We start from the raw sequence: 27571 nt of genomic DNA on the forward strand, positions 1-27571 counted from the left end.
TGTTGAGTGGAGCATGTAAAGGGGGAAGGGGCATAGCAGAAATCAAGGAGAGAGAGACTTGGCAGATGGGCTTCCACCCAGACACATCTAAATCCCCCGTGTGAACTGCTTTGGACAAGCAAATGTGAATACAAGTCATGTATGACGCTTCACAGCAGAAGTTTTAAGAGCCATTATTCAGTTTTGTCATCACTCTTTTCCCCCTACTATCAAAACAGTAATGTCCCATGTCCTGGACTGAGAGGGAAATGCTGAGGACAGTCACAGATAATCTGTGGCCAACAAAAATAAGAGTACGAAATAATATTTTAAATTGGTGAAATGTGGTGTTTATTGATATGTACAGTACAGTCTAATTAAAGCTGCCTAACATATTTATCTCCATTGCATCTTTCCAATCTACGTAACTTACCTGGTGGGATACTAACAGGTAACCCTTAACTGTCATTTGAAATGAAAGTCTATGGAAATTTCTATAATCCATTCATAAGAAACCCCCTTATGGCCTACTATTGTAATTTGAACAATATTCTGGAAATTGTGGAAATAGAAGGTTAAGCAGGCTTAGGTAAGTCAGGGGTGATCCTAAGGAACAGAAAAAAAGAACAAAATATGTTTTTTTTTTTTTAAAAAAAGGAAGAATGATCAAAAAGAAGAAAAAAATGAAGGAAGAAATTTAGAGAAAAAGGTGATTTTGCAAAATTAGCAAGAGAGAAAGAGAAAAGAAAACACGAAAAGGAAGACAATATTGTTTAAAAGGCTGAGTATCTGGTGATAGATTCCTCTCATTGTCTTAACTCTTGATCATCAGCTGGATACCAAAGTTAAAGACCAATATCAGCCATGCTGGCATGCTCTTAAGCACTGGTTCTTTTTGAACCAATTTTCAACATCACATGATTCAGCATGATGAAATAATATGTAGTCCTCAGCATTTACTACTTAGGTATCACACAATGGATTTAGCTAGCCATAAATACCGTTTCCTTTATGTACTTCACCTTGTCCTATAGCAAACGACCAAAAATCGTTGGGGAGGATTTCAGACTTGGATTTGAGAGTATTTTCATACATGACTGATTTTACTGTCACAGTACATAGTCTTTCACTGATAGAGGATTTCATGTGACATCAGAAATCAACCAACCGTACAATTTATGATGTCATTTGCACTGCAAAAGGCTATTGGTTAAAGCCTTGAAAGTTTTGACAAAATTCCTTACTAATAATCTCTATCAATTTTGCTACTTTCATTCATCCCAAGATTATTCATTAATTTATGTGAGTTACCTGTGTTTTTTTAAAAACTTAAATATATCCAATCACATATCCAAAGATGAACACATCTTGTAGGAGAAAATAAATCAAGAATCCTGCCACTGAAATTTTGATACTGTTTCCATTCAATGTTACTTTACATATTCATAAGGTTTTTATCCTCAAAGTGCTGTGTTTTTTTCTCTGTTATTAAGATAACTTGACACTCTTAAAGACAGTCTTACACATGAAATAACTCATATGCTGGCATTGGATAGGTAACATAAGACTTTAGAATTAATTTACATGATATCATATTTTTACTCCAAATCACAAATGTTGCTAAAAGGTGAAAAGTGATTTTTAAAATTCTTCATCATGAATCTTTTTTTTTCTTGCAAATCCTTTTTTTTTTTTTTCCTCTACAAAGGCAATTTGAATAGGGGGTAAAAGAAGACAAAACTTGACCTTTTGTGATCCCGGCATTAATGGGTCTGTTCATAATTCAATCTATGTGTGTGTGGGAGCATCCATGTGGAAACATAGAGGCTGGAGAGACATAAAGCCTTTTCCTTTAAACATTATCTGACCCTATCAGTCCCATTCACAAAAGAGGGCTTACGTATGCATATGTTGAAAAAATGCACTATCTCATTGTGCAGTAGAAAGCCTGCACATTCTACTCTTCATTCTCCATGAATATGCAGCACGGAAGTGACACTTGTACAGAATTTGGGAAAGTGACAAATGAGAAGGTAAAAAAAAAATAGAATACTCTGCTGAGAAAACAATTCTGCTTCTGAAAGAATATGCACAAATACGCACATGTTTATAACACACATAGGTTTTCACATACAATGAAAAGAAGTTTGGTCAGGTTTGATTGATGTATGGATTCATCCTTTGGATTGAAACTTATTTTCATGTGGTTTTCTACGCAATACAGAATGTTAATCTGTTTGTAATCTCCATTGCATGTTGAAGTTGTGCATTTCTGACCTATACACTCTAACTAGTGTACAATGGTTGTTATTACTGACTCTTGATGGAGCTCCTGGTTTTTTAGTGATGAGTTCAGCTGTCAGCTTGTGTTCTGTGTGGCTTTGAATCCACTCATTTTATTAAGAACTCCAGAGCACTTTGCACATAACTGTCACTTGAAATCAGCACAAAGGATGCCAGCAATATCATTTTCATGCTAACAAATAGCATCTTACCATATAAAGCACAAGATGCTCTCAAAGACAGGTCAGTGTTTTACCTTAAGACCAAGAATTTTTCTAATTAAGAATATCTTAAAGATGAACCAGAAAGGAGGCAGAAGGATCAAAATCCATATTTTAAACTTAAAATCTCTTTTATGTTTTAGTGACAAGAATGTGGTGCTATCAGCCTAAGAGGCTAACTCAATTTTGACTTTATGAAAGAAGACATGAAAGCTATGAGCAAACTGGCTATGGAAGATGAGCTGCAGTGTAGCTACCAGACAACCTAAATGTGTATAACATGTTTTAATCCTAGTACCTCAACTACCACCACATTTTAATAGCTTCCTGTTTCCTAGACCCTTTCCAAGTTAGAAAACACATTGGGAGTAGATCTATCTTGCTTTCAATCAGAGGCCCTTTAAGTGTTACCTTTGGGCCTAGAACAATGTAACATTCTTAATGTTGAAGACTAAGACATTTCAAATGTTTTTGTAATTCATTTAGAAATAGGGCTATGCTGATACCAATGAGAATAATGTGGAGTGAACTTTTCCAATGTGCTGGTTCACTATGTCTCACAGGCCTCTAACTTACAAGAACATATTTAATTTAGGGACTCAGCTACTGCGCCCTGAAATTTATCACCATATTGGCTCCAACGGTTAAAGATACAATAAGGCCCATCCTTTCTGGGAGTGACAGGAATATTTTGCTGGCCAATTTTGTCACATCTTCTTTTTCTCTCTTCTCATTTGGAGTTTGGCCTATAAATTGGAAGAGCCCTCATCTTTATCTAACACTACTATTTTATCTCATAACAATCCTTTCAATAAAATCTTGACACATTTGATCCTATCTTGGTATCTACTTCTCAGAGAACCTGAAATTAAATGCTTTTAAACTGACAATACCCCAGCAGTAGGCAACTGACTAGGTTGCCTGGTACCTAGGCAAGTGTTACAGTGCTGACAGAAAAGCACTCAGTAGCTGATAGGCATTCTGATCTTAGTTAATGCCAAATTTGTGTTAACTATACCAACATGTCAGCATAGTTGCATATTCTATCTTTTTAAAGATGTGTGAGGAAGGTAGGAAATGCTGGATGGCATGTGCCCCTGGACCCGTAGGCAGGAGGCTACAGATTGTCCAGAGAAGGGGGTGGGAATGTGTTGGAGTGTGAGTGGCTGAAGGCATGTTGTACAGGGGAGAAATTACTTCTGGGGGCCTCACAGAGCAAGGCACTGCACTTGCAGGTAGGCAAGGGAGTTGAAACAGGGTGGTTTAGAGGAAGGAAACTGGAGGGCATGACTGTGTCAGCCCGAGTCACTTATCTTGAGGGACCCACACTAAGCTAAGTAGCATCACCCACTGCCTGCTGGCACTGACAAAAGCTGAGGCTTGGAGGCATGCCTGGCTGGGTTAGGCTACAGTGTCCACCTGCAAGTGTCAGGGCAGGGCATGGGTAACATCAGGCTGCACTAAAGTAACCACTGGAACACAAGAGAATCACATGTGGGGCAGATTCTCTAGGGGACTTGTAAGCTTACTTCTGTGGAACTGCAGTACTCAAAGGTTTGTGTGAGACCTAGGAGTGATGACAGGCCAAGCCAGGCTGGACCATGGAACTCACCTAACATTCGTAGGAGCAAGGATTGAGAGGTGGCAGGGCTGGACCAGGCTGCAACACCTGCTGGCACATGCAAAAATCAGGACTGAGGACAGACCGTATCCAGTATGGTCACCGTCTCCTTGACATGCGTGAAATCTGAGGCTGGGAGCAGGCCTTGTAGGGAAACTTGGGGAGCTCCACTACTAGGGTACAGCTTCTGCTGGGGAGCACAAGAACCAGAGCTGGGAGTGGGGCATGCCAGGCCCAGCTAAGCTACAGTATCTATTGGCATATTTATGACCCAGGCCTGGCAGCAGGCTGTGCTGGGCCAGTCCACAGCACATACTGACATGTGCAAGAGGCAGAATGAGTTGCAGGCCAGGCTGAGTTATATTACAACACTTGCCAGTTCACATGAGGTCTGAGATTGGGAGCGGGCCAGGCTGCTATACTTGGTGGCAAGAGTTAGGACTAGGTGTGCTGGGCTAGGTTGCATCACCTGCTGGTGAATGTCAAGACTGAGCCACAGCACCCACTGGCATGGACAAGTGGAGCAGACCAAGAAGGGGAATCTCAGAGACTCCCTTGCTGGGCCCCTGTTTCTAATGGTGAGTGTAAATGCTGGGACTGGGGACAGCCTGGTTCAAGCAAAGTTGCAGCATCCATCAGCTGGATCTGAGGACTAGCTAGACTGGGTTAGGCTGTCACACACACTGACAAGTGCCAGGATTGAGCACAAATCATGTCAGACTGTACCACAGCACCCACTAGCAGTCACAAGATCTGGAGTTAGGCGTGGGCCTGATAGGGGGATTGTGACCACTCCGCTGTTTGGCTGCAGTTCCCACCGGTGAGCACGACAGCCAGAAATGGGAGCAGGCCAGGTTATTCAAGACAGCAGCACCTACTGGTACATGTGTGACACAGGTCTGGGGGCAGGTCAGGGTGAGCTAAGCGGCAAGAGCTATGAGTGTGTGTAAAAACCGTGTAATACAGAATGAACTGTTGTAGGTGTCACCAAATGCCGTCCTCCGTCTCCAGTTGCTAACTTGGACAGCAATGAGTGGTCCCCTTCCCTTCCCTACCCCAACAGACCAGGAGTTCCAACTAAGTAACATCCCTTCCAACTAAGTAAACAATATTTAAAATAAATTTTAAAAAATTTTAAAATAACGTCTCAATAGTAAACTAAGTACTGATTTCCAAAAGGTTGAATGTCCTGTGACACATATAATTTCAAAGTGGTGTTATTATATTCTCATTAGTCCCAGTTTTCATGTGGAAAGTTACATGAAATAGAAGAGTTTAAGATAAAACTATAGGCAGAATAGGTACTTAATGCCATATTTTCTAATATTTAATTTGTGTTTGGAGAAACATCTAGGCATGCAACATTTGATGAAAAAAAAAACTTATTTTTTTTTCCATCAGGATTTCACATCTTTCTGTGTGGATTAAGAATGAAATTTAGTATCACTGACTTTTTTCTAACCAAAACATTAGATTTTAAACATACAAATTAATACAATATCTTTCCAAACAAGCACATAGAATTCTACTTAAAATGCATAAAATATATTTGGAGGTTATTACACACAGTTAAACATACACGAATACATGTTTCCTGCATGGTTTAAATGTCTTTTGAAACAAAAGGAAATTCCTGCTCTACTTGATAAAGCAAAAGAGTAACCAAGTAAGGCACAATTTAGCAGGGAAATTAAAGTATAATGTGCTAAAGAGAAAAAAAATGCTAAAAATGACGATAATAAAGAAGGCATGTCAAATAATCATAACTACTATATAAACATTTTAAAAAATAATTTCATTTTCAGTAAATAAGTAGCAGTAAGAATGATGTATTTGCAATTTGAATTATGCATAACGTATCAAAGGCAAATAATTACAATGTGTAAAAAAGAGAAAATACTTAGTCTGTCAACCTTTTGAATCATTTCTTATTTAAACTCATTAATAATTGGTGTTGTTACAGACAAAATTTTCATTGTACTAATTTAGCAACAGATATTTGCAAGGATTACAAAAGTATGATATATTCATCCTAATTTAGGCAAATGTAATAAAATTAAAAAAACTCTTTGGTAAAAATTTTTTTAGAGATGTGGAGGATATTTTAAAATGTGTAGCTAATAATCTCATATTTTTGTTAATTGGATTAATCAATCAGACTACTATAATGACAAAATAATTAAAACTTACTTTTTTTTGAAATTATTCAACCTTAATTTTTGCTTTGAAATATTTTTCTCCTGAGATTGTTCAACAATGTCTGTGACACAGTCTTTTAGTACTGGTCTTATCTATCCTAACTACTAATGGAGTCTCTAATTATAAAATTGTAATGCATTCTTACAAAAGAGGAGGCAAACCATGATACACAAATGTTAAAACTCTAAAGCTTAGATAAATTTCTTTACCAAAATGTCAAAAGAGTACTACATGAGATGCTAATTTTCTAAAAATTTCAAAGTATTTTAGTATGTGAGTTGCTAGTAGACTTTATTTACTGACAGTCATGCATGCAAATTAACACATTTCTGCTCTTTTCTCAAAAACATTAAATGCTTTTGCCTTCCAGGAAACACTATGAAATTATTCCCATTTTCTTCTAACACCAATTTTGTGTTATTATTTCATTTATGGAATATGCTGTCAACTTCACAGCACGCGTGTGGTGGAGAAGAAACTTTGATTTAATAGTTCTTCATTACAATATTGCCTACAGAAACTTATGATTAGCTCATAGGCTTGACACTTGTAAGCTAGTCTTCCCTTTATAAAAGATAATTTTGCTAGCATTTCTAAAGTTCAAAACAATAATACTTTCTTAGAAAATCAGATAACAAACATGATTTAATCCTTATTATTAAATTTTTAAAAATTTTCTATTTTATCCTATGTAGTCATGCTTAGAATTTCCATTTTCAAGTGTTCTATAATTTACTAATTATAAAATTTATAAAATTACAAGAAACTATTCAGAAGACTTTTTCACAAAAATATAAGTTAATTCATTCTTTCAAATATTAAATTACTTTCCAAGTTGCTGATAAAGAAAGGCATTCCCATTTTGGATCAGTTTATTTCTATAGTAAGCATTATCAGTGAACAACAGCTCACCTGCTTGAATCCCAAAGTAAAATTCATCTTAATATAAAAGCATTTGGGCCCGGCGGCATGGCCTAGCAGCTAAAGTCCTTACCTTGAAAGCGCCAGGATCACATATCCGCACCGGTTCTAATCCCGGCAACTCCACTTCCCTTCCAGCTCCCTGCCTGTGGCCCAGGAAAGCAGTCGAGGACAACTCAAAGCTTTGGGACCCTGCACCCGCGTGGGAGACCCAGAAGAGGCTCCTGGCTTCAGATCGGCATAGCATCGGCCATTGCGCTCACTTGGGGAGTGAATCATCGGACAGAAGTTCTTCCTCTCTGTCTCTCCTCCTCTCTGTATATCTGACTTTCCAATAAATAAATAAATCTTTAAAAAAAAATCAGTGTTCATATTAGTTTTATCATACAATTTGCAAATTAAAATCATTACTTCTCTCACCTCATGGTTTTCTTTTTCTGACATTAAGAAAATTATTTTTTGTGTAATTTTCTCTTTCTGCTCATTCATGGCCAGATTCAACTAGAAAAAACTAAGCGACAAGAAAGCATGCACCTAATCACAACAATTATTCAAAGTAATGTAACATAATCATAAATGTGGTTTAACATTTATTAATTTTGCCAAGACTTACATTATGATGAATTGCATTTATATTTAATATATTGAAAGTTCACTTTTATATTTTTTAATTTGACTCTTATTTAAAAGATTAATAACATGAAATACTACACATGTATGAAGAACTAAGAGATGCTTCATTATACATGCACACACATATATGTGTACACAAATAATCCCTGTATAGATGCAATACTATTTCAACAAAAGAGAAAAAATGAACTCTCACAGTAAGATTCATTGCTTGTTTGACATTAATAGGAAAATAGTACAAGAGCCTGATGGGAAATTCTCTAAACTGAAACATTTAACAATTGTCAAACAATAAATTCTCATACAGTAACTGCTTTTTGAGGAATGAAGTAAGTGAATAAGGACGTTTTGGATTTTTGGAAGTCTTATTTGTTAATATTGCTGTCTTGACTTGGCTTTTTCAATTGTATATCTAACAAATCTGGTTTGAGCTTACATGAATGTTTAGTTTACATACACCTGAAGGACTGAAAGTGGGACTTCCACAATTACAGCCTCTTCTATCTAACTGTGCCTACAGAAGAATAGTATCACGCCTGTGAACACTAACGCACCGGGAAAAGTAGCAGATCTAGCTCACATGAGGCCCACAGGTGTTTGCCCTGCCTGGTCTGGTCTGCCCCCATCCCAACTCATGCTCTCCAGTGGGAGTGATTGTCCAGCAGGGGAGCCCACATTCCCCTGCCAGCGCTCCCCATTTTCCCCCAGTTCTCACGTATTGGTTGGGTACTGTGGCCCAGTCTGGCTTGACCCCCTTGCCGTCGCATTTGTCAGTGGATGCACCCCCAATTCCAGCTCCTGCAGGTGGGGTTTAAGGCCTAGCCCAACCCAGCTGGCACCCCATCCTAGCTGTAATGTGTACTGGCATGTGTTAAAAACAAGAACAAAAACAGTATTATAAAAACAAGTCCCACACTTCAAAGCCTGTGCATGAACCATGGCACAGTTTACTGGCCTTAAGTCTCTGGTTATTTCTTTACCAGGGGAGTTCTCATCTCAGGAAGAGATGAGAATAAGAGAATGACCAGAGAATATTAGCCATGGCCATCTATTTTTTACACAATTTATTTTAAAGTGCACAAACTTTCAGAACACATGTTTCCTAAAGGGATAAAAAACAAAACAAAAACTAAGTCATGAAAACAGTACCACAGCAGACTAAGACATATTCTAATGAGGTTTCCCAGGGCCACGACATTTAGACATTTAGCGTTGCTCCAAATCAACTCTTTCAAAGTGGGGGTTCTTTACCTTTCAAAGCACCACAGTTGGGAGGTGGGATGTGGAGAAAGGGGAATCACCTTTCTTCTAATGCTCAACTTCTAAAGAAGCACTCTACTCACCCACATGGTGGGGGGATGAAGGGAGGTACAACAACATCAACTAAAAGCATCATGTGTACAGACCCCAAATCAGATGCCGATGTGACAGAAAAAGAATGATAAATATAAGGATACATACAGTGTGTTTTTTCTGGAAACAGAAAAGTCACCCCCAAAGAGATACATTTTAATGCACTCATTTAGGGAAAATTACTGATAGTCAAAAGTCAAATTAAGAGTGAATTTTCACCCTGAGGTATTAATAATATGCAGTGCTAATAACAACTTTCCCTCAAAACCCGCATGATAAAAATTAGTAGGACTCTTCTTGTCACTCTTGATGAGAATATTATATTTATTTAAGACAAAACTAGATGGTTTTGATGTGCTTCTCTTATCTAAAATATATGAAATAATCTTCCTGTCAATGAGGCTGAGGTTTCTGTGGTTGATTTTTCACATATTAAAAAAGAAATCTTTAAGAATTAAAAAAACCCAAAGAAGCTAAAAGATGGCTAAAATTTGTGTATGACTGTGAAAAATCAAACCCCACAAAACCAAGACAAGAGAGCCAAGTCACTTTGTTTTAAAACTAAGCTGTCTTTTTGATTTTTATCTTTAAAAAAAATTATTTATTTATAGTATTTGAAAGGCAGGTTAACAGAAAAAAAGGAGAGAGACAGAAATTCCATTCTGTTGGTTCATTTCTGGAAATGGCCACAACAGCCAGGTCTAAGCCAGGGCAGAGCCGGAAGCCATAACCCTGGGAGTCAAACCAGCACTTTGATATGGAATGTGGGTATCCCAAGCAGTAGCCAACCCACTACAGCACAAAAAGTCCCTGTTTCCCATTTAAACATGAACAAATGCTCCCTAATATTCATTGTGCACATAAATCTGACTAACCTAAAAGGCTGAACTGCCATTCTTCTTAGATCTTGCTGCTAAGATTTTAAAATAACCAACACTAGCCATCTCTAATTACATTAAAACTTGGGTTATTCAATAATAATGGGAAACAGAATAGAACAATCAAATGGCTAATCACGAACAGTAGCAGAAAGAGATGAAACAAACAGGACGGCTCTGTCAAGGAAAATGGAACAAAGGTAGTTCAAGAAAATGATCTCGTTAAACAGAAGATAAGAAGGTTACACAACTTAAACAATCTGCTTAGAAATAAAAAGAATGCACACACACAGACCTGAAGCAACCAATTTCAATGAAATGATTTTCCATGTTTTTAATCTTTCAATTTACATCCATTTTACTGCTAATGGTTAAGATATCAGTCTTCATACACTTTGGTAACATAGTTCCATACAAAACCAATGGCCCTAGTGACTATAATTAAAAGTGCTCTTAATTTTGTGGAAGTCTTTTAAATATTTTCTTGTTCAAAATGCCTTCCCAGGAACACCGTGGGCAGCAAAATAGGTTCAATACATCCTGCAGGTGAAACCGGTCATAATGGCTGTGATTTATGTACATCATTAACAGATCATAACTTCCTTTTTGAACTCTTCTTCCTAAAAAAAGAGTATGCTTTTACAAAGTCACACAGATTATATAAAAATTACAGCTGGATAGGAAAACAAAATCCATTTTGACGGAGAAAATCCCTAAAGTAAGTTCAATGATTAGTATCTTCAGAGAAGGTACAATAATTGACACACTGCTGTGTTCTAACTCATATTGACATCCCAGATGGGTATCATCTACAGAGTCAAAACCTAATAAAAGAGCCAAACTCACACTGTTCTCAACAGTGGGTTAATATGTACTTTTCTCTATTATAAGGAATACCTATCCTGTACAATGTCCTTAATCAACCAACCCAATCCAATAAGAAAATTGAGTCTATTAAACAGCTAAAGTTATCACCAGGTTCAACATATATCTATTAATAAACTTTTAGATCTGTGTTTTACATGCAAATCAATATAGGCAATAGAGTTTGTTATAAACAACAGGATAATCAGCTTTCATATATATTGACAAGTTTCCCAATGGTCTGTTAACATACAAAAGACTGGGACAAATTACTTATTTATTTATACAAAACATGGTTATAAAGACCAGCTGCAGGTATTTCTTTTCTTTTTGGAAAGTGCATTTTAATAAGGTTCTATTCTGTTACAGAACAAATGGGAAAGAAGTAGTTTGCACTACAGAGTTTAGCAAGAGAGCTTTCCCTTTCTCTAGCCACGAAATCAATCATTTGTCCAGACTGTGGGAGTCAGAGTTAGTTACTGAAAAGAACTCCGTATATAAACAAGTCAATAACTCATTGTGTGTTATTGTCGAGCTGAAGAAGTCGGTTTTCAAAAAGCTGCCCCTGCTTCTCTCAGAGTGAATGTCACTGTATTCACGGGCTGGGAGAGAGCTCTTTGTTTCTAACCATTGCTGGCTGCCATTTATTTATGGGAACAGGAGGTAGCTGCTGGGAGACTGGAAGAAATCATTATTTGCTATCATGGATATCTAGGAAAATGTTTAAGTTTTGTCAATCTAAATAACCTGGTTCTGGAAATGCATTAATGGACTTAATAAGGAGTGGCCACACACACACAACATTTTTGTAAAATAATAAAGTGACAACTGAGTCAGTAGCTTTTTAAATTGGATCAGCTTGGTGTTTTTGGTTCTCTAGTTGTCAACAAAGATGTCCCCAACATTCAAACACTGGTTTGAGAAGGTCAGATATACAAAATCAAACTGCTGAACAGGTCAATATGTCACATAAATGTTATCTGTTCCTGCCATAACAGTAAGGCAGATTCTTAGGACTAAAAAATACACGTTTTCAAAGAATGGGAGACACATGTTCTCATGCTTCTTGAGTTCATTTTTTTAGAACATAAAAACAAATTTACAATTAAGATATTACATCTTCAACTAACAGAATTTCCTTAAGAAATGAGTTTATGTACTCAAATGTGATCATTTAAGCAAATTCCAACTGACTTTAAATTTATTTTAAATTTAAATTTAATTATAAGTCAAAATTTGTATATGAAATTCATATAATACAAATATCATAGCCTCACATTTCAATTTAATATTTCTTAAGTGTGTGCCATTTATTCAGAATCAGACTAAAGGTTATAAAGATGCATGAGACTTGGTTTCAAGGCTTATAATTAGACTGGAGAGATAAAATGTAAATGGAGTTCTATAAACAGTCTCCTCTGATATCTCTCAATAGCACTTAACAGCTAGAGTCATAGGATAAGCAGGGAATTGAGAACCTGAACTGAATATAACTGATCCCATTTCTCCCACGATTTTGAAAATCACAGCAGCAAATAATACGACATGCTTCCACATGCTACAAATTGTACAAAACATTTTTCAGATACAAATTGATCAATAGCAAAGTGCAATATGGTAGAGGAGACAAAACAGCAACCAAAATTAAGAAACAGTATGTGTCATAAAGTAGATCATAATTCCTAAATGCAGGCATAAATAATACACTCCGTAGTATAAGAGACAAAAATACTACATATACATGGAAAGTCACAGATGTATAATTACAAATGATAAGGAGCAGCCAATTAAGAAGTAGTAATATTGGATGCTATTAGCAGCCTTTTAACATATTACTAACTTGTGTTAATGATTACAGGATAAAAATATTTGTATTTGACAGGCTGGATTACAGAAAAAGGAGGGAGAGAGATCTATCTTCCGTTTCACTCCCTAAATGGCTGCAATGGCCAGGGCTGGGCTAAGCCCAATCCAGGATCTTCTTACAGGTCTCCCATAGAGCGGCCCCATCCTCTGCTACCTTTCCCAGACCGTTAGCAGAAGTGGAGCAGCAGGTACTTGAATCAGAGCCTATATGCGATATCTAAGTTGCTGGCTTTATACTGTACACCAGAATACTGTCCTCTAAAATTATTCTAATGCTAGTGTGGTGGTTTGCTATGGCTTAAAGAGGCACAGGAGGCAAGACCAGGTGCTCCATAAAAGACAAAGGGCACAGCTAACCCAAACAGGTAAGGCAATGATATGACCAAAGGGTTGCTTTCCATTGGGATGCAAGAGCTAACTGGCCGGCATGAACCCACAAATTCTATTTCTGAAATGAAATAAAAGCTGGGGAGGATGATAGTCATACATGTCAAATACCCAATCCAATAATGAGGGTAAAATCTAGGAATCAATTATGAGCTATGCATTGGTTCAGCTCCATCCACTCAAGCTTAATCCATTTGCTGAAGTCTTTACAACTGAAGGCTCAGCTGCTAAGTTTTCCCTTGTAACTTAAGAGTGACAACCCTGAGTGCTCTTAGCCTTTGATATAGTCAGAAATAAAATTAAAACCCACCTTCTTTTTTTCCTGGTGGAAGTACATGAAAAAGCATGAAAGGTGGCAAGCAAATAAAACAGACTACAATGTCATAAGTGCCCCTTCTATAGAGTGTCAGTTAAGTTGAAATAATTCCTTTGGGTGAGGGGCTTATGTTCCCATCTCTCCAACCTAGGACACAAGGAGAGAGCTGTCATGTAGTAATGTAGGAAAGAGCCATATTGGGAGATAAAATGGCACGGGCAGGCAGAGGGAGACATCACATTTACTGCTCCTGAACCACCCTTGGATTCTATGTATCTTAGGGCAAGGAAGTAGTTGAGTCTAGTTGGAAAGTTTGCCACAAGGTATAGTATACATAGAGAAAAATGATTGCACATATGAAAAACATCATCAAACAAGTTCCAAAGTCAAAATAACAGGACATAAGTTTAACACACTGCAGGCCAGTATAATACCCTGTAACCAAGTGAGCATGGATCATATTCCCTTAACCAGCACTTGTCATGGCAGTGTGCACATTTCAGCAAGTCTTCGTAAGACTAACAATTCCTTGATTCAGTGGTCACAGGATGGGAAAATAACACAACCCCTTATTTTTTTCTCCCTTAAGGAAAACAACAGGTACTGGAGAATCTGAGAGAAATAATGAGCTAAAATAACTATACATTATCAGATTAAACTAACTTTTAAACTAAAACATTCTGTTATTGTTCTCCCACCACTTGACCCTCACCCAGCACACACACACACACACACACACACACACACACACACACACACACACACAGACTGTCTAGCACAGGAGAGCTCAGCAAGAGACAGAGGATAACTCAGGATCAGTATTTATTTTGCACACAAATTGCACACATAACTGTGAGACAGTCAATTGATAGACTAAGTCAAGGTACAAAGGTAAAAATGGAATTTATCACAAAGGAGAGAAATAAAAGGAAGTCACACCTAGCATCTCTGGGGTAAATTGTAACTTGGCATCCATCAAATTAAGTACACCAATCATCTGTATCAAACAACACATTTTATGTGTTTCAGAAATTATCCAAAACAACTTGAGAGTTCAATTAAGAAGCATGTGCCTATGCCAGATTTCCCTGTATTATACTGGCTTACCTAATCACTTAAGACCAATCGTGGACTTTGGAAAGCTCATTTATTCATTATACAAAGTGAAGAACTACATTTGTTTTTGTACATCCCTCACCTGGAAGAGTAACTATTGGAACAGAGGATTAATTGAGAACAGCAGCAAAGATTGTATGTTACAGAAGGAAGCCAGATAGTCCGCTACCCTTCAACGTCAGCGTCTGAATGCGGGCCAGGCTGGATGAGACGCATTTTGTTTCTTACCTAGTATATTCAGTAAACCTACCTCCAATTACTGTTTTGTAAAGATATCTTTGGAATGCTTTATCAACATACTCATTTTTTTGAAAAAATATTTATTTATTTTTATTGGAAAGATTTACAGAGAGAAGGAGAGACAGAGAAAGGTCTTCCATCAGACGGTTCACTCTCCAAGTTACCACAATAGCCAGAGCTGACCTGATCCAAAGCCAGGAGGCAGAAGCTTCTTCCAGGTCTCCCATGCAGATGTAGGGTTCTAAGGCTTTGGGTCATCCTCTGCTTTCCCAGTCCACGGGCAGGGAACTAGATGGGAAGTGGAGCAGCTGGGATACAAATCAGCACTGCTATAGGAACCCGGTGCATACAAGGCAAGGACTTTAGCTACTAGGCTACAGCACCAGGTACATGGTGTATTAAAATGTATTCATTTTTATCAGTTTCTCCTGCCACTTTTCCCTTTCAATATTTACTCAACTCTCCTCATCAACCAGCCAAACTCCTTCAATCCTTTGCAGCCCTAACGTATCCATGATTCAGCTCTGGCTGTGACCTCTAGCAACATGAATACCTGAGCCAAAATACACTGCCATACCCTGTAACCCTTTCATTCCTCTTTTCTTTTGCTCATTTATCGGGTAGGTTTGATGAGTGTCGATGCTGATAGAAACAACGCACAATGCTGAACTTGGCAACACAAGTGCAAGTATTCAGCAATCAGTTTTTCCTTGATTTTCATGTGTCTGTTTCTGAGGTAAACAACTACGTCTGGTGGTATTTTATCTCTTCAATAAATCTAACCATAACAGGTAGATAGCAGACACTCAATAAACACAAGTGATGGTGCAGTGAGGAGCATTACACAACTTGTTCCTTGAATGTGCTCTGGGTGTTATGTGACAGGGACTCTGTAGTCAAGCAATTTTGTTAAATGTGAGGTTAAACAAAGGGAAATAGGTCTTTTAATGGCATGACACCTAAGGCCTTTTAATATGCTAATGAAAATTATTAGCGCAACATAGGGGTGTCCAGCCAGAAACTTTCAGAAAGGTATTGAGAGATTAACAGTTCTCAAGGTAAATTGAAGAGGATTCCCAGAGTGGTACAGCAGTGATTGCAAAAGTGATTCAATATCCAGCCATGGAGAAGAAAACTGTCAGCATAGTCAAACCCTGCCTGCTGTGCTTCTCCACACTAACCTTCATAACCTCTCAATCTATAATTCTCAACAAATGTGTTGAGCTTTTGAAAAGAATATCCTATAATACATGTAAACTAATAACAAGAACTTTTTTGGAAAAAAATGAAACAGCAAATCAATGATAAAAATTAAACTTATTGAAGGAGTATTTCACAGAGCTGACACTGTACAAAAATAGCACCCCAGCATCATGTATCAAAGTGTATGTTCATTTCAGCTCCCTGCTAATGTGACTGCAAAGGCACTGGGAAATGTCCCAAGTGCTTGGGCCCTTGCTACAGATGTGGGAGACCCCAATAGACTTCAGGGCTCCTGACTTAAGCCCAGCCTAGACCAGTCAGTCTAGTAAAGCAGTGAATAGAAGACTTCTCTCTATAATATTCTGTAACTCTCTCTCCCTCTCAATCCAATCCCTCTCCAGTTGTTCTTGCTTTCAAATAAGTGAATTAGAAAAAAAAAAGTGTATCACAATGGCATAACCTAAATTAGAAACAAGAATTATTTTCAGGTCAAAAATTGGTAATATAGTTATGTAACATAAAATTATTGTACCGAATTATTTTCAGAATTCATCAAGCAGTAAAGTTCACCAGGGTTTACTTACAGATTACCTTTTCTATTTAGTATGAGCGTTTTACTATAAAAACGATTGTAGTATACTATTGAAGGAATTTGTTCTCAATTTCACTGGGTAATTATGCAATGCATTGCTATTGTATCATACTTCTATTACTTCTCTAAAATTTAAAAAATTCTGAGTTTCAAAATACATGTGGCTGAAGGGGATTCAGATAAGAAACTCTAGTCAAAATTTCAAGTCATTAAGAATGAGTAAGTTATCAGATACTTCATATTGGAATGAACAATTGAATAACACTTGACAAAAATAATATAGTCATTTTTTACTTCATATACTTTTGGTATATTAAAAATTTCAATATAATATTAATAAAAGTTTGAGAATGTAATGCAACTGAATTTCTAAAGTCTGAAAGGAAAATGCTCACCACCCAAGTGTAGAGTGTGCTTAGGCAGAGAACATTCTTGTACACACTGGAGTCAGAAGAGAAAGAACCCAACCAGGGGTCAAGAGCAGCTGAGCCTGTGCTGCCCACAGAATACTTTCAAATGCTTCCATTTTTTAAAAGCCAAAAGGAAACAGGTGGAGGAAGGAACTATCCACTTATTCTCTGACTGCCTGGATTGGAATATACACGTATATCAGCTCCTGGTGCTCTGATCATCAAACAGTCACTGGAATTGGCACCCTCTTCTTTTTGTTTCTCACACCTTTGAACTATACTGCTGGCTTGCCTGGACTTCCAGCTTAGAGAGAAGTTTGTAGGACTTCTCAGTCTTCTTAATCACTGATATCCACTGGCTTGTCTGCAGAGAATGAAAGAAAGGGTGTGCTCCCAGAAATACAAATGACAGAAATTTTAGGCAAAGAGGCATATGAAAATAATGCAAACTCTGTAAGACATGAAGACAGATTTTAGAAACACCGATGCAATCAGCTCTGAGAGGCAGCTGGTGTGGTGTCAAGTAAGACACTTAACTTTAGATCACAGAACTCAGCAGTTCCATTGAGAGAGACTGGGGCACTGAGTGCTGCCAGAGGAGCTGGAGGCAATGCAGGGTATAGAAACTCAGGTACCACCCTGACTTCTGGTCCAGACAAGCACCAAAGAGAGGGAAAGATCCTGGTGGACTGTAGTGGGGAAGGAACATGCTCCTTTTCCTCATTCCCCTACAGAGTGTTCAAACCAATGTCGAGAAGCTTCCATTTCGATGGTAGCCTGGTCCTGCAGTTGCACTGGCCCCATGCCACTGATCCTGCATGTATATAATCAACTAGGGAGTACTGTTCAAAGGATAAGTCTGTGCACCTCATTGACATTGAGTTGGGATGGATAGCCTCTATAGGGGTGTCAATAACCATCTCACCCTTCAATGAGCCCCAAAGCGAGGCATGATAATGGGAGCTCCAAAGATGGAGAATCTAGAAGTAGCTTAAGCTGGAAAATGATGCTGCTCTCTGCAAGTGGTTCAGATTCATGTGGCCAAAGGAGATTCAGCACCTTATGACAGCATATAAGTCTTTAACATAAATACTATGTTATTTATGAATTCAGTGACTGTGAGTGCTGTATAGTCAGTTCCGTACTGGTGATAGTTCAAGACTCAGCTGCCCCATTACTAAACCATTATAACGCATCTCACAAAGCAGTGGAAGATGGCCCAAGTGCTTGAAGTCCTGCACTTGTGTGGAAAACCCACAAGAAGCTCCCGGCTCCAGCCATTATTGCCATCTGGGAGAGTAAAACAGTATTTAGAATCCCTCTCTCCCTCTTTCTCTCCCCTTGCTAATTCCTTTCCTCCCTTTCTCTTTCTTTAGCTCTACTTTTCAGATAAGCACATTTTAAAAAAAAGGAGATACAAAAATGGAAAAACATTCCATATGCATACATTAGAAAAATTAATATAATAAAAGTGTCCATGCTACTCAAAGCAATTTACAGATTCAATGCAATCTCAATCAAAACACCAAAAATATTCTTTTTAGGTCTAGAAAAATGACCCTAAAACTCATGTGAAAATAAAAGACCCTGAATAGTAAAAGCAACATTAAATAGTAAAAACAAAGGTGGAAGCATCACAGTATCAAATTTCAAGACAAATCACAGTCAGTTACAATCAAAATAGCTTAGCATTTGCACAAAAATAGATGTGAAGATCACTACAATGGATTATAAACCCAGAAATGAATTCACAGACCTACAACCAACCAATTTTTTTTTTTTTTTTTTTTTTTTTTTTTTTTTACAAAATCAGTCCCTGAGGAAAGGGCAGTTTCTTCAATAAAAAATGTTGGGAAAACTGGATCTCCACATACAGAAGCATGAAACATTTTACACAAAAATCAACTCAAAAAGGATCAAAGATCTGAACCTAAGACTTGAAACTATCAGTAGAGGAAAACATAAAGGAAATACTGTAAAACCTTGGAATAGGCAAAGATTTCTTGAATAACACTCAGAAGCACAGGCAGTAGTGGGAAAAACTGACAAATTAAGGCTACAACGAGCCAACAAAGGAAAAGACAACAAAGCGAAGGGCCATCAGAAGTAATGGTCAGAAATATTTTAAAACTAATAATCCGATAAACAATCAATATCTATAATATGTAAGGAGGTCAGGAAACTTAATAACAATAAACAAGCAATCCAATTAAAAATGAATTAGGAAAGTGAACAACATGTGAAAAATGCTCAGGATCACTGGTCATTAAGGGAAAGCAAATAAAATCCATGATGAAGCCTCACCTCACCCCACCTATCCAAAACTCAAAAAATAACAAATGCTTATGTGACTGTGCAACAAAATGCACCCAAATTGAGATGACTATGAGGAGATTCCCTAAAAATTTTTAAATGGACCTACCATTTGACCTAGTCTTCCACTACCATGATTGTAGCAGCTCAACTCACAATAGCTAAAATATTGGCTCAATCCAAATAGTCATCAACTCATGACTGTGTAAAGAAAATGTGGTATATATGCATGGTATGCAATACCACCAAGCCATAAAAAAGAATGAAATCCTGTCTGCAACAGAATGGACACAAGTGAAGAACATTAAGTTGGGTGAATTAACCTAGACCCCAAAAGACAAATATTATATGCTTTCTTTGACTTGTGATAGTTATACAGATCCGAAACAATGGAATCTGTATAACTGAAATTGACATACTGAGATGTGATGATTATTTAGACATGTCTATACTCTTACAGAACAATGATCTTTCTACACTTTACCTGCTAGATTCTTTATCTAGTGGAGGATTAAACCTGACACTATAAAGTAAATTGAAATATAATATCATTAACATTAAAAGAAAAAAAAAGAAAAGGAGTGAGAAGAGGATAAGTATCATTATGGGCTTAAAATTATATATGTGAACCAGAGGAAAACTATCCTGTTTATACAAAGAATTGTTAAATGTATTTAACCAAATAAACTTTGCTATTTGAAATGAAACCAAAAAAATCTTAAAAGATCTGTAACTCTAGACAATTATGGTTATTGGGCACAGTACAAAGTTTTAGACATTGCTGATTTAAATGATTTAGTGATTTATTATACAGCCTGGTATATATATTTCAAAACTGCTAACAATAAATTTGAAATATTTTCACCACAAAGCACTGATAAATACTTCGTGAGGTGATAGATACACTATTTGATTCAAATATTTCATTACAATAGTTCATATCACATTGTAGGCCATATATACATAGAATTATTACTTATTAAAAGTATATTGAAAAGAATTTATTCGGGATGCTGAAAATTTGTTTCATGCTGGATTCAAAACTCTTTCCTCATCAGAGTGCCAGCTGTATTTATGCCATAAAAAGTTTCTCATTGGGAGGGAAGCATATTCTCTTTTTATTGTTATAGTTTAGTGACCATTTTACTGCTAGGGACTCAACATTTTTGCTCCCATTCCATTGAAGAGAGTTAGTAAACTGGCCGAAAAAAGAAAATGAATAAGATGGAAGAATTCTGATATTTTCCCCTACCCGTGTTTTGGAATTCTTGCCATAGTCACTGTGTTAAAACCCTAAATTGTGCTATGGATTGGGAGGATACAAGGATGAAAGTGGATTACCATGACTTTTTCATCATCCACTGTCTACGCACACTATCTCAGCCCCTTGCAGTTGCTTAAATAGTTTTTCTCACTATGATGCTTTCATTAATTCACTTACATTCTGATTCTGCTATGCTTTATCTCTTCCAGGAAGCTTACTCTGTAGTGTTCTCAGCGCTAGGTACAGAAACCCATGATTTTTTAAAATGTTCATTTTATTTGTTTGAGGAACAAATAAAACAAAGGGCAGGCTGTTTATTACTCCATACACTCACAACAGCAAACATTGAATTGGAGTGGGACTCAGGAGACAGAAATTCAATCCATCTGTCCCAAATGGGCAGCAAGAACTTCATTTCTTGAGACATTGTCACTGTCTCCCTCGATCTCCGTTGGTACAAAGGTCTGCATTCTGAGAGCCAAGAATCAAATTCAGGAACTCCAGTGTGGGTATAGATGTCTGCTAGGATGAATGCTCCAGGACCCCATCTTTGATGCCTTCCACTGAGCTTCTCCATTAACTATGCAGAGTTCTGTAAGCACTTAATGATGTGAATTGAAGCCTCTTATCCCTTGATTTATTCCATCAGACTGTGAGTTCCTCTAAACTAGACTCCTATTCTATATTCACTTCTGTGTCTTACTGTGTGGCACATACTTAACAAGTACTGATCAAAGGGACCAGAACTGTCCTAAAAACCAAGCAAGCCATTGTTAGGATCTATAGGAGTCTTACAAGATATTCTAGAATCTATAGAAGACTACTCAGCCCTAATAAAGGATCACATTTTGTCTTTTCCAACATGCAACCAGGGATCATCATGCTTAGTGATGTCCGTCAGTCCCAAAAAGACAAACACCAATGTCTTCCTGGATATGTGATCATTAATATACAGAGAACAAAAACTGTAATCCATTTGAGTGAGACTGCCATCCTGGGATTTGATTATTATTTACAGCTTCTGACTATACTTAAAAAAAAAAATGGAAGGATTTTGTTCATTTATCTGCTTTTTTGGTTTTTTGTTTGTTTTTGATTTTTATTTTTTGCTTTTATTTTGTTTTTGCTGCTTGCTGCTGGTTGATATCTTTACCTCACAGCATGTTACTCCTGTGATAGTGAAGTGAAATGAAAATAAAATTAAAATTAGGGGAAAAAAAGAAAGGAGAGTAGGCAAGAGGGGAATGGGATTTGCAATATTACAATGGTCCTAAGTGTGCATGCACTATGAAATACGTGAAATTTTTTCACTTTACATAAACTTTTAAAAAGGAAGAAGAAGAAAGAGGATATTGAAAAAGGGCAGAGAGAACATAACAAATTATGCTGACTTCCTCTTAAGACCAGTGGCTGCAAAGTCACTGGTGGAAATTTTATAGATTGAATTTGACATTGTGAAAAAGTGAAATGCAAAGCACAGCTGCGCTCCCATGTGGTAAGACAATACACCTGTACATCTTATTAAAAACAAATGAACAAATATACAAACACAAACACTAGAGTACCACCAACACTTTAAGAGTTCAATAAATGATCAACATCATTTAAAAAAAATGGTATTCTAGAAAGCTCTGAAGTTTGGTTCAACAAATATAAAATGAAAGAAGATACGATCCCATCTCCTAATGCCATCTTTATTGGGAAAATGTGGGATTTTACTATTTAAAAGGCTAGAGAAAGCTGGATGAGGGAATTCTGGCATGGATTTTACTACAGACACCATCATCTCTGGAGTCCAAATGTCCATGCATGCTGGCGAATTTTCATGTGGATGCCCAATCGGGGTATTCTACCATGCACTCTGTGCCAGATGTACAACTTCGTACTCTGAAGTGGTAGATGTCAAGCTGCCACTTGTCATTCTGATCAGCAACATTTGTGGTCAGAAAGATGTATTTGTTAATTTGTAACAAACAAAAAATTTCAGAAGCTTTTTTATTATAGTTTTGGTTTTCAGGATTTTATCTACAATCTATACTATTTTTCCAATCCTGTTCATTAAGAAACTAGAAAAAATGAAGAAAGCAGATTTTTAATTGTAATTTGAATTCACTAATCCTAAAATTGACTCTGTCCTGTTGTAAATTTTTTTGACTTTTTAATTCATCTATAACCTTGATTATGCAATTATTTTGATGTTCAGCGTTCATCTAAGACTATTATAAAAATCAAATGGAAAGTTTAACTTAAACTAGAAAAATCTCTTCATAAACTAGAAAGCACTATACATATATTTCTCTACTCTCAAAGGATTAATAAATCCAAGCTTACTTTTGTACTATTTTCCCAAAACTATGATACATTCACAAAGCAAAAATCTGAGTGGATAATTTAGCAAATGGCTGCTTTCCTTTAGCTAAGTTGCAAATTCCTCAAAATCATGGAAGAACACAAAGCTAAACTAGCATCTACTATTTCTATTTTTATGTACAATTTCATAGGACAAATGCTTCCTGTCAATATTTGGATATCTAACCTGACTCACCAAGATTTATAATTACAGAGAAATTGCCACAAGCTGGTGTTCCTAGCTCAATACTCCTAACTATTTGGCATCAAAGAGTTCCCATCTCCATTTTCCAATGCATGTTCTGGGATTGGAATTCATTTCTGTAGGAGGTCATGAAGTCAAACACTATGACTGTGAAAGGAGCGGTTATTCACAATTCAAGCAGTAAGTGTGAACCAAGATTGCAAGGGCAATCAAATCTCATGCTTCAAGAAAGAAAATGATCATTTGCAAGGTCAGGAAGGAATTTCCGGTTCTCTGTTAACAGGAAGCATCAGGCAACCTGAATCATGAAGTGGGGGTAACAGGAGAGAATCATCTTGACGCTACAGGGCCAAATATTAATGATACTTCTCTTCTGCCAAAAAGGTTCAGGGGTTAGCTATGCAGGTGGCATGATATTTTCTGAAAAGCTTGTAACCTGTGTTTCAAATGATTTGAAGTGATCCACATTTAGCTTATTTCTGTCAAATGTCTTTGTAATAACCCCAAACAATTCTTAAACTGACTGTCATAATAATGGAATTTTACTTCCGTTAATTCATTAATTTTGATAACTTAAACACAACAACTAATTTCACCGTCACCTTAAGCTTCCATGAAATTTTCAGCTTTTATAATGTAAAAACCTATTATTGGGTGTTCATGAGCACTGAACCACTTCAATAGGATTATCTTCCTCACATTGAAAAGTAAAGATGACCATTTTATTAATAGTATTCTTGCGATTAATCACGTATTTTAATATATGTACTTAAATATTTTTTTCATTAGATTGAAATATGCTCATCAACACAAGGCACTAAATTATATTTTTAATACTTGCCTTTACTGTGGCGTCCATTAAGTATTGAGAATTCATACCTCCTATGTTATCAAGTTGTGATTATTACTTGATGTCACAGTAATGCTTCCAATAATCTTATATTTTAACACTTTGGTATAAAAGTGTATACTATCACATTTGATATGTGTTTGCAGTTCCAGGGAGCATTACATATGTCCTTGCAATGCTACACCATTGAGTGAAGACGAACTGTAATTGAGGTTCTCAGCCCTTTGCCTTAAAACAATAATAATTTTTCGAAGAGTTCTCTCGATTCTCTAGCAGCACTGCAATGGTAAATGCCCCTGTTTTAAAGCTGAGTTCCAAATTCCCAAAAATAGAGAATCTGAGTAGATGCTACCAGAGGCCATGGATTGACTATTCAGGTGTAATTCTGTCTCAGAATGATGAAAGATTAGTTTAAGTGCTGGTGGGAAAAGTTAACTAGCATTGCTGTGAAGTATTTTTCAAAATTCCTCATCACACAGTCCACGCTGTTTTGAGGAACCCACCCGAAGCTCATTTCCCCATATGTTTGAATTAGCAAAAACATCACAGTGGTAACATCAACATTGACTTTTGGCACTGGTTGCTTTGTTTAGATAAAAGTTTGATTATCAGTAAAGAGCCCAGGCACCATTGGACCTGTATCATTTCCAGGAATTCATTATGTTCGTACAGTTTGGAAATGATGAGATTCTCTTAAAATTTGTTATCACATTGCAGGAATTAACGTTAACAACAACAAAAAAACATCTTTGCCTCTGTTAGCTATTAGCCTTTTTTTTTTTTTTGCCATACTCAGCCTGACCTAGCCTGTGAAGCTGTAAGTTGGCAGCTGTGATTGCAGTACAGATTTCACACAGTGTAATTACTGCAGTGACACTAGGACTGAGAGGTACAAAGAAAAAAAAAGAGAGAGAGAGAGAGAGAGAGAGAGAGGCCCTACAGGTTATTAGCACTAAACACTAGGAGAAATCAAACTGAGAGTCAATGCGTAATTTCGAGGCCTATCAAGCCTCATCAGGAACAGCAGGGAGGAAAGTGCTTCACTTCATCATCTCACTCTCTGACTTTTGTTGAAAATTACAGTAATTAAAAAAGAGCTAAGTACTTCTCAGGCAAGGGGTCTTTTCTTTACCCATCACCTTTTAGTTGGCTGCTGATTCTGTGTGACCTTTTCCTTGGCTCTGTCTATCGCAGTCAACACGGATCTTTGTTGAATGGCTCTCTGAAACCTAATTACTATCTGCTGGGTGATGCAGTATTGATCAGAAAAGGTGGCACAGCAAAATAAGAGTACCAACACTGTGGCCCCAGCAATCGAAAAGTAATTCCAGCCCCATAGAAACGGCCCTTCCATCCCACTTATTAGAAGCAGCTGTGATGTTGCCAAATCGATATAATACACTGGATTGCTTCTTTGACTAAAAAGCGATCTTTCTTTTCAGAAGTCGTGTACAAGCAATGGCCTCTGACTTCAAAGGACTTTGCCCTAATGCACTGTGTGAGTGAACCAATTCTATGTTGGCAAACATCTTCAGTACAAGTAGTGGTGCTAGTGGTGTTTTTCTAAATCACTACTTATATTTAGCATCATAATGGCATGTCAATGTGGCCAATCCACCCAATAAAGCTGCAACTCTACTACTGACTAAACAGTCCATTAGACATTTTACTTCAACAGAAGAAAACAAATATATCAGAAAATGTAAATTACCCTAAGTGGGATAGTATAGTACTCAAAAACTGAACCATTTTACAAAAAAAAAAATGTATTCTAGAAATCAATACTACAAATTTCATGCTTTAATACAGATAACAGGTCAAAGCTGAGTTGTAATTAATTGAGTTTAAGTACATAGAGAAACTGAGTTAATTTTACAGAAAGTTTGTTTTATTTTTTCAAATAAAGGATAACAATGCTGTTCAATTTGCATTAAACATAATAAATATAATAGATATGGAGAACCATTTCAATTTTGTTAAAATTACAGCATTTAAAATTAGATATTTAGATAATTATACCTAAGTTGTGGTGATTTTCTTGGAGTTTGATCAACTCATAATTAACAGAGAGTTTTACAGCTGGGGATGCATAATAACCATTCTAAACTGCTGTCATAACTAAAGCTAAGAAGATAGCTCAGTTTAATTCCTATTTTCAGAAACCTATAGCTTGAATAATTAACATTTCATGGAGAAAATATTTCACCTACAATTATTTTATTTGTCATTCAAAATTGCATCATATATTCAATCTTTCTAGGTTTAATATGATTCAATTGCATCATGCTTATTTAAAATATTTCCCAACTATATAATAAACTATATAATAAATCATGCTGTTGACATAATCAATGATTTGCATACAGGGATTTATTCGAAGATAATTACAGGAATTAGATAAAGCAAAACCAGTAATAATTTCCCAAGAATTTTTCCTAACACTGTTATTGCAATGTTCTTGTCAAGACTGTGGTTCTACAAAACAACTGCTATCTGAATGCTATCAAATCACGATATAATCTACTCTTTCAAAAAAGTATATTTCATTCATTTTCACAACACATTTAAGGGCAATCATAAACATCACCAAAGCATATAAAAATTAGGCCAGCTAACTGAAACATGGATAACCTACAAGGCTTACATCTCAGAAATATTTACCATGAAAGGTATAAGAAATTTTCTTTGTATTTAAAGGATACATAATTTACTGAAGTTAAACACTATACTAATTCAAATCTGTGGTCACAGAGCATACATATAAAGATGCAGTAACTACTTCATGACATCGTATTTTAGTTATATTTGTTTACTTAATTGAATACTTATTTTTATTTTAGAACAGATTTATCTTTTCATAAATATTGCAAGATAGTACATAGAGTACTCATTTGTTCCAAATTCAGTTTTCTCTGTTATATAACATCTTTTACCAGTATGACATCTTTGTCACAATTATTCTACTCAGATTTCCTCAATTTTAACCAAATCTTTTTTCTGTCCAGGCTTCCATTTAGTACAAGAGGAACACATTACAACTAGTAATTATTTCCCCTTAAGACTGCCTTTAGCCATGATAGTACCTTATACTTATTTTTTTATCATCTTGATAGTTTTGAGCATATTGTTTAAATATTTTGGAAAATCTCCCTTACTTGGGACTAACTGATGTTTTTCTCATTATTACATGGATTGCGGTTGTTGGCTTTGGGTTAAGACCACAGAAATACTATTCTTTATAACAAGTAGCCAGCTTTCCTCGGTGTTTTTCTCCAGTATAGTAAAGAATTATCATTCAGAGAAACCAAATTAAGGATAGTAAAGCAACAGTTCACTTAAATGCCTCCAAAGGGATGAACAGATCAACTGAAAGCATGTATGGATCATGTAGGGATAGTAAATTAAAGTTTATGAAAGTATGTTCCAAGGGAGAAATGGATCAGCCGAGGGAAGACGTGATAACCTTTCTGCCTGACTCGGGCTTTCATCCCTAAGGTTTGAGAGGAGT

At 36.5% G+C, this 27571-nt stretch overlaps 1 protein-coding gene across 1 annotated transcript in view; it reads right to left on the bottom strand.

Annotated features, from left to right (window-relative positions):
* Positions 1-27571, bottom strand: part of DCDC1 (doublecortin domain containing 1) — a 333646-nt gene that overhangs the window by 208251 nt on the left and 97824 nt on the right. Inside the window, 1 exon segment of the mRNA XM_040980267.1 lies at positions 7636-7725. Coding sequence (XP_040836201.1) covers positions 7636-7725 — 90 coding nt within the window.

Source organism: Ochotona curzoniae, unplaced genomic scaffold (assembly GCF_017591425.1).
Source record: "Ochotona curzoniae isolate NIBS_2020 unplaced genomic scaffold, NIBS_Ocur_1.0 contig_3432, whole genome shotgun sequence".
NCBI lineage: Eukaryota > Metazoa > Chordata > Mammalia > Lagomorpha > Ochotonidae > Ochotona > Ochotona curzoniae.